The sequence below is a fragment of the Gymnodraco acuticeps genome, unplaced genomic scaffold, assembly GCF_902827175.1.
Source record: "Gymnodraco acuticeps unplaced genomic scaffold, fGymAcu1.1, whole genome shotgun sequence".
In the NCBI taxonomy this organism is placed as follows: domain Eukaryota; kingdom Metazoa; phylum Chordata; class Actinopteri; order Perciformes; family Bathydraconidae; genus Gymnodraco; species Gymnodraco acuticeps.
The window spans coordinates 428273-443939 of record NW_022991461.1 but is presented as its reverse complement, the minus strand read 5'-3'; the positions used below and the strand labels follow the sequence as shown (position 1 = coordinate 443939).

At 40.0% G+C, this 15667-nt stretch overlaps 1 protein-coding gene across 1 annotated transcript in view; it reads left to right on the top strand.

Annotated features, from left to right (window-relative positions):
• aldh1a3 (aldehyde dehydrogenase 1 family, member A3) overlaps positions 1-15667 on the top strand; it is a 64419-nt gene that overhangs the window by 14927 nt on the left and 33825 nt on the right. The window contains exons 5-6 of the mRNA XM_034196612.1: positions 6473-6534; positions 11317-11445. Of these exons, the coding sequence (XP_034052503.1) occupies positions 6473-6534; positions 11317-11445 (191 nt within the window). The remainder of the gene's footprint in view (positions 1-6472; positions 6535-11316; positions 11446-15667) is intronic.

Below are 15667 nucleotides of genomic sequence, written 5' to 3'. Positions count from 1 at the left end.
AGGGAAAATCCACGCTCCACGGCAGCAGAGGAGGGAGAAAGGGTGACCATCATGTACACCAGAACCAGGACGTCCTTCACATCTGGGTGGTTCTCAGTGAGAAGGTCACTTATGACCTCCTTGGCGGGCTGTCTCTGCCTGTACTTCAGTCTGGCCTTGAGAGCTGGCCACTGTCTAGGGATGTTGGTTACCTCCTCCTCACTGAGAACGGACTCGAAGTGGGTCACCATGTTCATAACCTGAACATCACCATATGTAGCTAGTTGTGCGTCTGATCTTGGGACGTTCCTGGGGTCAAGAACATGGAAATCACTGAAAGGGGTATCCTTCAGGAAGGAAAATCTCTTCTCTAGGAACTTCACACAATTCTCCAAGAAGGAATTCTTCACTGTTTCTGGAATACCTGTTCCTTTCAGTGAAGTGATGTGTCCATTGCTCTTACTGTCAAACTTTCCATCCTTGCAGGTTGCCATGTAGGCAGTGTAGACATCACCTCTATTATGCTTAAGGCCTTCCAACTTGATCCTGGCCTCACACAACTTTACATCAACATCATAAATGAACAGATCATTACTCTGGAATGCCAGACTCACGTTGGCCAACACTTCCAAGACATCTACCATAAAGTGGAGCCCATCAACAAACTTTGCAGACTTCAGTACCTTCAAGTACCCCACACACTTAGCTCCTTCGTCTGTTTTTCTGTTTGAAGCCTCTTCCATGTGTAGGATGACGGAGTTGTAATTTTTTATTACAGCCTTGTATGCCAGGAGTCTTGACGCCATCCACCTAGTGCCACAGGGTGCTGAGAAATAGACAGGATCCTCGTCTATAACGGCTGATATGGCGTTCACCTCCCTCCTACGTTTACCAGATCCATAGTAGAATCTGTAGATGGCGTCCACTCCTTTCTCTACGATGTCAATGAAGTCAGTGGCTTTGGTGGCATCTAGGAGCGACAGCTCCAGCTTATGTGGAGCACACCAAATCGAAATGAGCACATGCCCCAACAATTCCCGCAACTTCACAATAACTCCTCCCTTGGCACCTTGGTTAACGCTGGCACCATCAAATGTGCAGCCTATTATTTTCTTCTTTATGTCTCCATCTGTTAGGTCGACATGATGTAGTGCCTCGAGGAGAGCTGCCAGAACACCATTAGCATCAGCTGACTTTACAGCCATGATGTCAATGAACTCTGTCGCTGGAAGTCCATCTTTGACATACCTGAAGATAGAAAATAAATAAAGTACATCAATAAAGTGCAATAACATTTTTTTAAATGATTATCTTATATAAACCTTCCCACACCAGTGTTGCCTTCACCTTTTTTTAAGACTAAGAACACTAAAAAGCAACTTCACCTTCATTCGCTTTAAACAATTTATGTATATACTTTACCTGTTAAAAACTTTTAAGTTAACTGAAAATTTAAACTAATAAAATTCATCAATAAAATGATTGTGAATTAATTACTCATAAACAAAAGGCCCTTTTGGAGATAAAATGTAACTTAAATAAGACTTACAAAAGAATTCAAAATAATAATTACCTAACATATACATTCTCCTGTTCTGTCACAGATATATCCGTGGATCCATCTCCCATCAGAGCGAAGAATCTTGAAGCCTTGAGGTCTTCAGAAACTCTGTCCTTCTCGACTTCTGCAATGGCCTGCACAAATGCCTTGCACCCCTTATCGTTCCGGTACTGTGTAGGCATTTTAATGCCATTCTTCTCTTGAAGTTCGATGAGGCCCTCAAATGAACGGAAAGGCAACTTTTGTTTGGCGACATAAAACGCAGTGTTGAACATGGGTTTCAGTTGGTCGTCCATATTTTCTGCCTGCTTCTTGAGAGCCACAAACATTGGCCCTGTGCCTTTCTCTGTGACCTCTTTCCTTTGAATGCAGAGAAGGTGATATTTGCTGGATTCGTGTGACTGAAGTGTCTCAATGCGTTTTGACCCTGTGACACCCTCGTACAGTTTACTGCTGTGGTCAGCAATGGATGGATATTCTCTGCAGACCTCACAGAACATGATGTCGTCCACACATCTTACCCATGGAAACTGGGTTTTCCAAGTCTCAATGAATGTTCTTTTCCTCTTGGGTGTCAGGGCGATGTCACTCTTGGCCTTTTTAGATGGACCAGCCATTGGTGAGATAACGGAACATGGCCTTTTAGCAGAGACTTTCTCGTGACTGGGGGGGCCATCGTTCTGCTCACACTCTGGGACTTTCTGAGGGCTCGTTTCAGCATGTTCAGGCTGTTGTTCAGACTCCTGTTCTTGCAGACAAATTATAGATTTTTGTCAACATGAATGTTAGGTACTCGTAGACTCCCCACAAACCTTTCTGCATTTTTTGGGTTTTTTTTCTGAAATAATTTGATATGCCCCTTTCAAGCCCCTTGGTACATAAAGAGCCCCTTTCAATCCCTCCCTTTTAAAAGAAAAAAGTATTTTACATAGGTCTACCCCTTTTTTATTATTATTTTTATTAATTTCTTATTTAATAGTTTTTCATTATTTTTATTTTTATCTTCGATTTTATTTTTGATTTGATGAACCTGTGTGAATCTGTGCTGTCCTGTTTTTCACCCTTACCCTGTTGCCTACTGAATTTCCCCACAGGGATTGTAAATCGCTTTGGATAAAAGTGTCAGCTAAATGTAATGTAATGGATTAATAAAAGTCCCCTTTCAAGCACTTAATCCACTATTTTCGGACATCATTTATTTCAATTATTTTCCTTGTTAATGTAACACACCATTTTACAACTGTGAGAATGATGTGTACAAACCTTCTTAGAAAAGAAAGAAATCTTTTGTTGCCCTCTTGGGGCCACTAGAACCTTCTTCTTCGCCATCGTATTTCATTTTCACACAGTTTTACGACACGACGTAAGTGAGTAAAAAAACGTAAAGCGGTTGCAAACAACAACGGCGGACACGGACAATTTGCGAATGAGTTATGCCTTTTGTAAGCTGAATTTATCAATAATTTGTCAATAAATAGCGGCGAAAAATGTCACTTGTCCATTGGACAAGTCAATTTAAAAAATCTACTTGTCCAATGTTGTGAATAACCTGTCCCGGACGGTGGGACGTGCACTTTTTCGCACACTGGTTTTGTATGTTTATAAAAATGTCAATAAAAATGTAAGTGAAAAAAAAAAAAAAAACGACTAAATGAGTGCAGACAGTTACTGTTGGGAGGGGAAACAAGCAGGTCAAATCTAAATATTACTCACCGCCACTCACACGTGCCCTGTACCGACACAGCAACTCAAAAGAAAGTAATGAATTAAGAAAGGTGCAAAATTAACCACACACACACACACACACACACACACACACACACTTAACCCCAGGTTAACCTGTTAAGCCAGAGAGCCCCTAACCCTAACGGGAAGAAACTCAGCTAACTAACGATAATTTTTACCGAAACAAAACACAAGTCTCACAAGAAGCATCTAAATGAGCCCTGAGCGGAAAAAACTACCGCACATAGCACAGAACTCCAGGTATAAATACTTTATTACTTATCGGATCTGCACAAACAAGCTTTGCTAGCAAGCTGAGATTCCACAGATTCCAGAAATATAAGTATCCTCACTGAGCGATCAGAACTCGCTGTGGGGTAGCTTGACGTTTCATAGAGGGTGCTCAAACATTTAGGGTTTCCCATTAATGTACCGGGCGCTACAGTGGAATGTTCTACTGCAACACTCCCCATGCAAATACACAACGTACCCGCAACGTACCCGCAACTGTTACAATGAAGGCTCGATAATCAGCTCACGGCATATAGGTGTAAGCAGGGGTAAAGTGCTATTTTTATAAGTGGGGAGTGGACCTAACCTAGGGGGGTCCAGGGGCATGCTCCCCCGGGAAGATTTATTTTTAAATATTGAAGTTAAAAGCATCAATCTGGTGCACTTTGAGAGCAAAATGAATAGATCTATGGATACATCTCAACACCCATTTGAAACAGAACTGTAAACAGATTTACTATTTCTTTATGGATATTTTACAAATCACCCTTTTAAACTTTATTTTTTTTTTACTGTCATATAGTATTTCATACCTGTTTTTCATTTATTCTCTTATTTTTTTAGAACTATAATGATCATATAAACGTGTGCCTTGGAAATAATTGTTTCCATAAATGGTGACCAAAACGTTTGAGACCCACTGAGATAACTTAGACCAGTGGTTCCCAAACTTTTTCTGTCAGGCCCCCCCTTTGGAGAAAAAAAAAGGTCGGGCCCCCCCCAACACAAGTCAGGCTCAGTGGCGGCGCCAGAGATTTATTTTTGGGGTGCTGTGGGGTAGGTTGACGTTTCATAGAGGGTGCTCAAACATTTAGGGTTTCCCATTAATGCACCGGTCGCTACAGTGGAATGTTCTACTGCAACACTCCCCACGCATATACACAACGTACCCGCAACTGTTACAATGAAGGCTCGATAATCAGCTCACGGCATATAGGTGTAAGCAGGGGTAAAGTGCTATTTTTATAAGTGGGGAGTGGACCTCACATAGGGGGGTCCAGGGGCATGCTCCCCCGGGAAGATTTATTTTTAAATATTGAAGTTGAAAGCATCAATCTGGTGCACTTTGAGAGCAAAATGAAGAGATCTATGGATACATCTCTCAACACCCATTTGAAACAGAACTGTTAACAGATTTACTTTTTGGATATTTTACAAATCACCCTTTTAAACTTTATTCTTGTTTTACTGTCATATAGTATTTCATAGCTGTTTTTCATTTATTCTCTTGTTTTTTTATAACTATATTGATCATATAAACGTGTGCCTCGGAAATAATTGTTTACATTAATGGTGACCAAAACGTTTGAGACCCACTGAGATAACACTGAGAGTCCTTTAGCTCACTGAGACTCTCAGTCTGACAGGAGAGGACTCTCCTCCACTTTGTTGTTGAAAAAACTCTTTATATCCGTTAACGTAGCTCGCTAGCACCAGAAGCTAACCACAACGATCTCCGGTACCGGTGCACGCTCTCTCTCGCTCGTGCACGCACACAAAATGGCTCGTTCCACACACACACAGAGCCAAGCTTTAATGAAACCCAGAGAGCCAGACGTAATAGTACTGTACTGTATCATATTATTTTCTAATCAATAATTTTTTTAATTATGATTTTTTTTTTTTTTTTTTTTTAATCCTTTTTTTAAATAACCATTTTTCCTCCTCGTCTCTCGCGCCCCCCCTGTCATACCTCTGCGCCCCCTACTTTGAGAACCACTGCACTAATGACAGGATAAGCATAATAAAGGTGTGGGGGTTAGCCAGCAGAGCTGCAGTAGTCCTAAGGCTGTTGTCATGGCCTGGCTCTCGGCCATGACAACAGAATGGTAAAAGGACACAATGTAAAGAAAGGTATTTATTATAATTAAACCAACAAACCAAGGAATCTACCAAAGTAAGGTGTGTGAGTCAGTAATATCAGTAGTGTAGGTGTGGAGCAGAGGTGGGACCAAGTCATTGTTTTGCAAGTCCGTCCAACACATATGTTGGAAGGAGTAATTTTGAGGTCGTAACATGACCGACTGAAGTGACAGCCAACTGAAGTGAAGCGGAAGTGTCCTAAGGTGTGATGAACATGACTCACCCAGTGTCTCACTGATAAAGGCAGCTGGAATTGAAACTGGAGAAGGTCGGGGGCAGACTAGGAGGCCAGGTCTGACCAGTTATCTGCTGAGCCGCTGTCACCATGTTCAGTACAACTGTAGTGTAAAACAGCTTAACAATAAAAAGAAATGTTCACTCTGAGTGTAAGAAAGCACAGGGGAACCTTCTGGCTGTGTCGGGGAAACTTGAAAACATTTTAAATGAGATGTTTTTTGTTTCTTATAGAGAAGTAATTTGTGTTTTGTGAAATCTTTCAAAATGTGTTTTAAAAAACCAACTAGCACTCCAGAAAGACACACAGAAAGGGCTTACAGTTAAACGCTAAGGTTTGGAAACATCTTGGTTTAGGTTGAATTGATAGCAGAAGGTTTCAGGGACACATGCACTCATACAGTCTGATGTTTCTCTCCAGGTTTAGACACTCATTCTGGAACCTCAGTCTATCCTAACTTTTGAAAGAACATCCATAACATTAATCTGTTTGCAACTTATAGATATCAATATTCCAATTACTTGTATATAGACTATTCTGCACTATTTCTATTATATTCTATTTTATTTGATTTACTTGCACCATTATCTGTTTTATTGTTGTTGCACTGTTGGAGGAGCCTGTGACCTAAGCTTTTCATTGTCATAACTATACTGAAGCTATGTACGAATGACAATAAAAGCCTTGCATCTTGAATCCTTCATTTTAATTGGTGCCTCAAAGCAATAACAAAAGAACCGGGAAATATTGGCCGGCTTTAATAATAACCACCATCTCGATTACAGACTGACTTTTTTATTTTTCTCTGTATTTCACAGATGAAAGCTTCCTGTGTTTAACCAAACATGAGCCTGTTGGAGTGTGTGGAGCAATCATTCCGGTGAGTCCAGAGCAATCACTTTTTAAGAAAAATGTTTACTGTTCACATTGCTATAACTTGGTGTAAAAAGTAAATAATGTTACTGTGTGTGTTTGGGCGTGCATGCACATGATTGTGTGTGTGTACAATCTAAATAAGCACTTAAACATTTACACCATTGCACAATATCAAATGTTTAGGTTGAGACTTTGTACTGTACAGCTTGCATCTATACATGAATAATCAATCATCTTTCAAGTGTTCTAAAGACGACATTACTGAAATGTGGGCTGGCTTTACGCCCCCACGGCCCTATCAGAAACGTTGCTGTATCAGAAACAATATGCGACGTGTTTTGGAAGTAATATGGTCTGTGTTTACATTAGCAAGCATCACTAACACTCAGAGCTAACGCTGTACTGGAGAGAGTATGTGTAAAGAAGCCGGATATAAAAAGGTACTGTCCTTGTGGTAAACCCGCAAGAGAGAAAGCGTTTGAGGTCCATACTGTTTCAGAAATAATCCTTGATGTGGTTTGGAACACACTATGGCGTTTAGCTAAGTTTCTGCTGGTAGAAAGCCTTCTCTTTACAGAGCTCACTGCTGTTGTTGTACAAGTAAAAAACATGCAGCACTAGTATGCATTGCTTTCTAATTTGGGTTTGAGTGCCCAATTATTTGTCCATTGCTTCCAACACAAAAATGAACAAGTGGAAAATAAATGACCTCTTTTCTGAATGTCTTAACTTTGAATGATCTCTTAGTACTTAGAGCTCATTGTATTATCATGTATATTCTCTGTGGACCAACATCCAAGTCATACAGTATATCTTTCTGGGAAACCCAAAAAACTGATGGATAATTAGCCCCAGATTATGCTTGTTTTTTATTTCGGTTGGAGACTTGCAGTTATAATTCAGAGTGAATGGCATAAGCTACTCTTTGCCCTTTCCAAACTATCCTAAAAATGTTCGTCCTCTTAGTACAAAAAAAGGGGCAGCACGATCAGACTGTTTTACAGTTAGTCAAAAGGATCAGCCATAGCTGAACTTGCTTGGTGTCATTTACAAACACAAAAGAGGTATATAGCATTAGCCTAAGCTAACCAAGCAGGAAACCTCCCTAGGGCCTCCAGGGGCCCTCAATAGCCAGGTTCACTGTTAGGAGGTTACATGATCTTACACGCAAAAGGGAAAAGGAGAACATGAAGAAAGAAGAAAGTAAAGACGTTTCAAATTTGGACGAGTTCATGGAAAAAGGCCAAAACATTTAGCAAATCCCACTAACAAATTCAACAGGGCTCTGACTGCTTATTTGCTCATCAATAATACATGAATAATGATCTATAAAAGGATAATAAGTCAATTTCAATACGAAAACAGAAAATGAAGAGACTATTTAATAATGTATTGGACAAAAGTGAAGGCAGAATAAGGGAAAGCTTCGCTTATGACTTTCCTGTCATTGAGAAATCATGTGGCTCATCGGGTTGGGAAACTCCGTCAAGATGGCAAACTGAGGGTCCAGATTCTGAAGCTCCTCTGATTTACAGCGAGATAACAAATTCTGGAGAAAGGAAATGGACCTCTGAAAATTCCATTCTTAACGGACTTCAGCGCTAACACATGTGAAAGTTACAAACCCTGTCACCCAGTGTTGAATCAAGCAAAGCTTGGGTCCAGTTCCACTTGAGATTAAAAGTCCCAGTTTGATGATAACTACGAAGGTCTGTCCTCTGAACCGACTCATAGTATGTATGATATGAAAAGTACACTCATCTTACAGATATTTTGTATCAAACAAGATATCTGGAAGATATCTGGACTTCCGGTTACTTTGTACTTCATGAGAAGTACTCTGTCCTCTGTACTTCAGACTGCGGCTGATGGTACACGTTTGTTTTTGAAATTGTTATTATTGGTTTGGGGAGAACGACATGGCTGACTTGTCTAGCTAGTCTTGTTGTCTAATTATATTTACTGCGTGTCTAATATAATATAAATATGTCATCATTGCCTCTTTCCAACTTTTTTTAAATTTTTTTTAAATAATACGCTTCTCAAATACCAAAGACCGAAAGTAGACAGGAAAGATTGGTTTTGATTGGTTGTTTGTCGTCACATGACAAGCGGTGACAATTCCAAAATATTAATTGCGAGGACTCAGCTGTGAGTTTGTTTGTTTGTTTGTAGCCTTTATTTAACCAGGTGAAAGCCCCTTGAGATCAAAAGATCTCTTTTTCAAGGGTGACCTGCAGGACATTAGTTACACATGTAACATAAAAACAACAGAACAACAATAAGGATGACATACAACATAATGTACAGGGTACAGTTTACAAACTCTATTTACAGTGACAGGTACCATGAGTATCAAACAGCATGTCACCCAGCCGAGTTTTAAAATGATGCAGGGGAACCTAAGTGCTCAGTTTTAAACATGTTTGCAGACTGTTCCAATTTAGTGGAGCTGCACAACTAAAAGCTTTCTTCCCTAAGACAGTCCTAGCACTTGGCACATTTAATAAAACAACATCATGAGATCTCAGGCAATATGTACTTTCAATTCGTGGAGAGATCAGAGAGCAGATATAAAAAGGTAGTTTACCCAACATGGCTTTGTAAATGAACATGTACCAATGACTGAGCCTCCGTACAGTTAGTGAAGGCAGACCTGCCTTGGCCTACAGGGTACAGTGATGAGTAAGTGCTTTATAGTTAGTAACAAATCTCAGGGCACTGTGATAGGCGGCATCTAACTTTTCCAGGCAATGGGCAGGTGCATTCATATAGATCAAATCACCATAGTCCAGCACAGGTAAAAAGGTCACAGTGACTAGCCTTTTCCTGGCTTCAAATGAGAAACAGGAATTGTTTCTGAAAAAGAAACCTAGTCTAACCCTCAGCTTTTTAAGCAGGTTATTGACATGAAGTTTAAAAGTAAGACAATCATCAAGCCAGATACCTAGGTATTTATAACTGGTAACCACTTCAAGTACTTGTCCTTGCGTAGTAACAATATCTAAAACAGGCTCTGGTGTCTTTTTAGCTTTAGAAAAGAGCATTAACTTGGTTTTATCAACATTTAAAATAAGCTTAAGTTCAGCAAGCTGAGTCTGAATAATGTTAAAAACAGCCTGTAATTTAACACCAGCCTCCTTAATGGAGGGAGCTGCACAATACATCACGGTATCATCAGCATAAAAATGTAAAGTAGCATCATCCACATTTTCACCTAAACTGTTGATATAGATGGAGAATAAAAGTGGACCTAAAACAGAACCTTGAGGAACACCATTAGCAATGTTTAACCACTCAGAAGACAGCCCATCAAAGTGAACACATTGGGACCTTTCAGAGAGGTAGTTCACAAACCAACCCACTGCATGGCTGGATATGCCAATACTGAGTAGCCTCTGCTTTAAGATGCGATGATCGACGGTATCAAACGCTTTGGAAAGGTCAATAAATAGAGCTGCACAACTCTGCTTATTGTCTAAAATACTCGTAATGTCATTCACCACTTTCATTGTGGCAGTGATGGTGCTATGTTGCTTTCTGAAGCCTGAAAACAAGAGTGGTGTCTACATTGACAACAGTGGATTTGAGTACGCAAAAACACGGCATGTGTACGCTGCCTTAAACTTACTGCAAATATCATTTTCTGCTCATCCCAGATTACAGTACAGAATGAGCCTCAATGAGGATGTTCATATTTCTTTACATGCTGATCTCCTGATATCCTGCTGTATCTTGGTAATGCTCCCAGTCTGTACCTTACCTTCTTTGGATTTTTAAAGATGTTGGCAGTTTCTTACAGTTTCTTCCCTTTTAATAAGTCTATATGTAACTGAACAATTATTTCAGATAACCCAAAAGTATTGTAAAATGTGTTATTTAGTAAATCAGATATATCCTACAGTTGATAATCACTAAAATAATTTAAATTACATTTAAAGAGCATTTAAATGGATCTTGATGGATGGGTTGAAATGCCAAACTATATATTGTCACAATTCTCTAAAATTAAAATGAATGTTTTACTTGCAAGAATGTTAATATAGCTCTATGATCTTTCTGTCACTATCAGTGGGGTTTTGGAATAGGTTGCCTTTATTTGCGAACGCACTCGGATCAGATTTCCTACCTAACGTACCTAAAAGAGAAATGTGCAGTTGGGCAGAATAAACCACATTTCAAATGTAATTTCTTCTTCATTTAAACATTCCATTATACAAACTGTAACTCCAGCTATAGTCAAATCATCTCCCTATTAATTGTAATTTCATCAGCATTTTGCATTATTCCATATTTATGATTAGCTACTGGGAATAGGATTGTCTCCTTTCCTCCTTGGGCTGATCAAAGGTTATAAAGATGTTCAATTTGACAAACATCATAGTCCTTTTAAGGAAGTAAGCAGCAGTTTGATAAACCAGCTGTGTTAGTATGGGTGTAGCCTTACAAATGCTGTAATTAATAATTATTATGACTAATGTAAGTGTGAATTCAATCTCTTCTTGGCGATTGAAGAATGAGAGACCCAAAGTGATGACTACAAACTCCTTAAGCATTTGAAGATAGTTTGGCTCTGCCACTGTAGCAAAGGAGTGGCCCAGAAGATCATCGTGCGTCGAGAAGCAAAATGTTATGGAATATCATGTTCATTCATTAAAAAACGTTTTGTAGCCTGATAGAGGGGGGTGAATTCAGGTTACATTTCATTATAACTTGAATTTCACACTAACTGTGCTACTTTTGGGATGTTGTGCTTGAAACCTGCCTTGTTTTTTTATTATGCTAGTGGAACTTTCCTCTGCTGATGTTCATGTGGAAGATGGCGCCAGCCCTGAGCTGTGGAAACACTGTGGTCATCAAGCCAGCGGAGCAGACCCCCCTCACAGCCCTCCACGTTGGATCACTTGTCAAAGAGGTCTGATATTGGACTTGAAACCTCTCTCAGTCCTCTTAAACGAACGCAAATGAAAAATCCCGCTCTCATGTGATCAGTCTGTTCTGCTTCCCGAGACAATCTCAAACTTAACCTTTTAACTATGTCTCCCAAAGGTCAGTTAGGTTCCTCCATGCGTATTCTACACAGTCTCTTAAAGGGGACCTATCATGCAAAATGCACTCTTGTACGTCTTTTATACATGAATATGAGTCCCCGGTGTTCCAGGGAACTCACCAAGTGTCAGAAAACACAACCCTCTCTATTTTCCTCCATACCCAAATCTCTAAAAACGGGGCTGCAACGGATCTGATACAGACTGATCCAGATTTTAATTATTTTCTACGTCACAAAAGTGGTCAATTCTCCACCTATCAGGGGAATGAGAGGTTGGGCCACGGCCGGCCATTGCTGCTCGAAAGCGCTGGAGACGCTGTATTACATATGCCAGGCCTGTAAGTGGCGCTGTTGTCTGCCACAAAAGCAACGAAGAAGACTTCCCTTGCATGGTTGCCATGGTTGCCCTTCTGTTTATTCTCCGCTGTGGCTCTTTTTCTCCCTCCCCGAGGCAAGCGTTTGCGCCTCCTGCTTTAAAACAAATGAATAATGACTCTATATAATCCTATGTAAGGGATAATGTGCAGCGACGCGGTCATTATGGGGAAAAGAACACCGACAGGCTGATCAGGAGCCCGACGCGAAGCGGAGGGATCTAGATCGGCATGAAGGCACATTGTGCAATGTGCACATTATCCCGCTTATTACATGGCCACATTCTCAACAAAGTAACGACATGACTCCCAATATTAATTGAAATGCTTTTATGGATTTAGAAAATGATTTTATTGATTTAAAAAATAGTTGTATTGATTTAAATTGACATGCATCCGCTAAGAAAAGTAGTCCGTTGTTACTGTTTGAACTAACGTAGCAACGGCAGGAACTGTTTCGATAGCGTTTTTGAGGAGCTTTTTGATTACAGATTTGAAAACATCGTTGCTTGCTTTAAAAGTAGCACAATTCATTATGTCAAACCTTGGAAAGTATCTAGATATCCCTGCCCTAATGCCAAAGTAACTGGCAACTGAATATGTGTCGCCGTTTGATGTCTATGTCTGGACCGCTGCGTAAAAAGGAGGGTTTCTGCCCCATTACTTCTCTTCTTACTTCTATAAGAATAAAACACGGTGGACGGAGATCTCTTTTTCTCCCCCTCTTCTGACAGCCCAGCAGCTGATCTCAGAGCACGCTCCCCTCTCCTGCAGGGGGGCGTGGTCAGCTGCAGCTCACAGAATCAGCCCCCTGCAAAAACTGCGCTGGAAAGAACAAATAGAGCGAAATGAGGCATGGCTAAAATGCAGGATCTGTTTGGTATTTTGAAAAACAAACTATATTTATATACTTTATATAGGTATGGCCCTGCAATATATTGTTCAAATATAGCATGATAGGTCACCTTTAAGCTCACGGACACCACTATTTATCCCTGATGATATTTTGTCACTTTTTTATTTTTTAAAAAGCAACTCTTTCTGATGTGTTCCTTATGTTTCACTGTTGTAATTATCGGTCTCAATGTCAATGTCAATGTGATCTGCTATATACTTTATATAACAGCATTCTTATTATATGGTTATAGTCCCTTTAATTCGGTAAATAAATAATGAATCCCTAATACTAATCTTATACAGTCTTAGTATATAGTAACTAATAATGTACTGAGTCATCGATTCGGTCCAGTTTCATTTGTAGAATGTTATTTCCTTGAAACCATCGACTTCCTTTTAAGGCTTGAATCTTGTATCAATGGTAGTTACAAGCCCAGACATTTGTTGTTAATAAAAAATAATAAGATTAGAGATAACAATATTTTTCAACATTAAGACTAATAACTAATAACTATATAATTTGATGATCATATAGAAAGAAGATATAAGGAATACCGGTACCACTTTACAATAAGACTACCCTTATAAAGGATTCATAAAGGGTTTATAATTAGGTTATTAATTAGGTTGTAAACACTTTATTAATCATTAAGAACCATTTATAAACAAGTTCTAACATAGTTTCCATACATCAACACAGGCTCACTATTTGGCAAGATGACTAAGCCTTATATTGGCTAGCTAGCTTACTTCGTCTTCTTCATCAGCCAATATCCTTGGTATCTGTTGTTCAGTGAGTTGATTCCCCCCTTCCATCTTGATGTTTCTTGGCATCTCTTTATGACCATGTATTTATGAGTTACTAACATGTATAATTGCCAAAAGGGAGCCTTGTAAAGTGTTAAACAAATCACCATTTATTAATGAGTTACTACCATTTATAATTTGTTTAAGTTTTATTAAAGGTCCCATGACATGCTTTTCCGATTATTGCCTGTGTTGCCCTGTGTTATGTAGCTTTTTAAGCATGTAAACCAGGGGTGGAAAACCTCCGGCCTCCGGGCCGTATACTGACCGCAAGACCATTTGATACGGCCCTCGAGGTAATTTATAAACAAACGCAAAATCTCATCACATCTTTATATGATCCTTATAGTTATAAAAAAATAAGAGAATAAAGGAAAAACTGGTATAAAATACTATATGACAGTAAAAAATAGTTGTTATTAATAAACAAGAATACAGTTTAAAAGGCGGGTGATTTGTAAAATATCCATAAAGAAAAAGAAAATCTGCTTGCAGTTCTGTTTCATATGGGTGTTGAGAGATGTATCCATAGATCTCCTAATTTTGCTCTCAAAGTGCACCAGATTGATGCTTTTAACTTAAAAAATTATTTGAGGTCTACCCCCCCACTTATATCATGTTCACATGGATAGGACACTAAATACATTTGCAAAAATCTTGTATCCATATCTTTCTGTTTTGGTGGTTTTGATGGTCATGCCACAACTGTGCACGTGCATGCATGCACGAGTCATAGTGAGATATCTGGATTATCTTTGCACAGCATGAAAGAAAGGCTGTGATTTTAGTTTTTTTAAGCAGAGGTTAAGTTCAATAATTTGTACAGCCCTCTGAGGATGTTGTGAAAATTGAAATGGCCCTTGAGAGGAAAAAGGTTCCCCACCCCTGATGTAAACGGTCTGCAAAGTTACAAACCCTCAAAGTACACCCTGTAGCGAGTAAAACTCTAACTCAGAAAAGACCTGTCTATGCTGCCCCAGAACGCCTCGTTGGAGATTTCTGCGGTGTTGCGCGGAGCTCCGTACACACACACACTCGGAGCTCAGGCTGTGAGTGTGTGCTCAGGCTGAGCTCCGCGCTGTCTCGCAGACCCCACGCAGCAACCAGGAGACGACACCAGTAGTCCAGCTCACACTGTCCGCTCCTCGGGCCTCAAAGGGCGGAACAGCGAGGTCCGCAACGTCCCGCCAACATGGCACCCAGACCCCACGCAGCATTCTCATCTGTTTGTCATTACTGGTGTCATTTTCTGGTTGCTAACAAACGCCATTGTAACACATAATCACTGATGTTCCGCTGTAACGGTGGTTGACTAATCGGAACAGAGTGAGCGAGCTGACCAATCAGAGCACAGTGGGCTCATAGGGAGGGGGGGGGCAGGAGCTCCAACATGGCGTGTAGGACAGAGAGTGAATACCCATACTATACAGAGATGCTGTATGAGAAAAACAATGTGATTTTGGAACATTGAACAATGTAAATCTATTCTAGTAGACCTCAACACTGGAATTATGATCAGTAGAAATGGCCATGACATGGGACCTTTAAGCCTTAAAGTTATGCATAAATTAGGGCGTGGTCACATTGAGTGACAGGTCTGTCCAGTGACTGCTGTTGTTAGCTTCCTGTCTCGCTGCTAGCAGCTCTGTGACGCTACAGGGACTCTGCCTGCTCAGCTCATCCGGGGAACATAACTTGAACTCGGCCATGTTTGTTGTGCTGGTGCCTTGTGGACTATTCTTATGCTTATATCGGACTATTGTGAGTCGCTCTGCGGTTAAAACAGACGGTGCATGAATACGGTTTTGCGGTAAGTGAAATTTGAGTACTTTATTTATGTGTTGCTTATGTTTTGAGTCAGCTAAGGTTAATGAATGTTAAGGCTTGGGTTAGCATGTAAGCAAGTGGTAGGTACATCTCTGCTAACGATGCTAATCATAGCCTCCAAGTTAAAACGTAATAGAGAAGTGTTAAGCATTAAGTGGGATAATACTGTAGAACAAACAGCT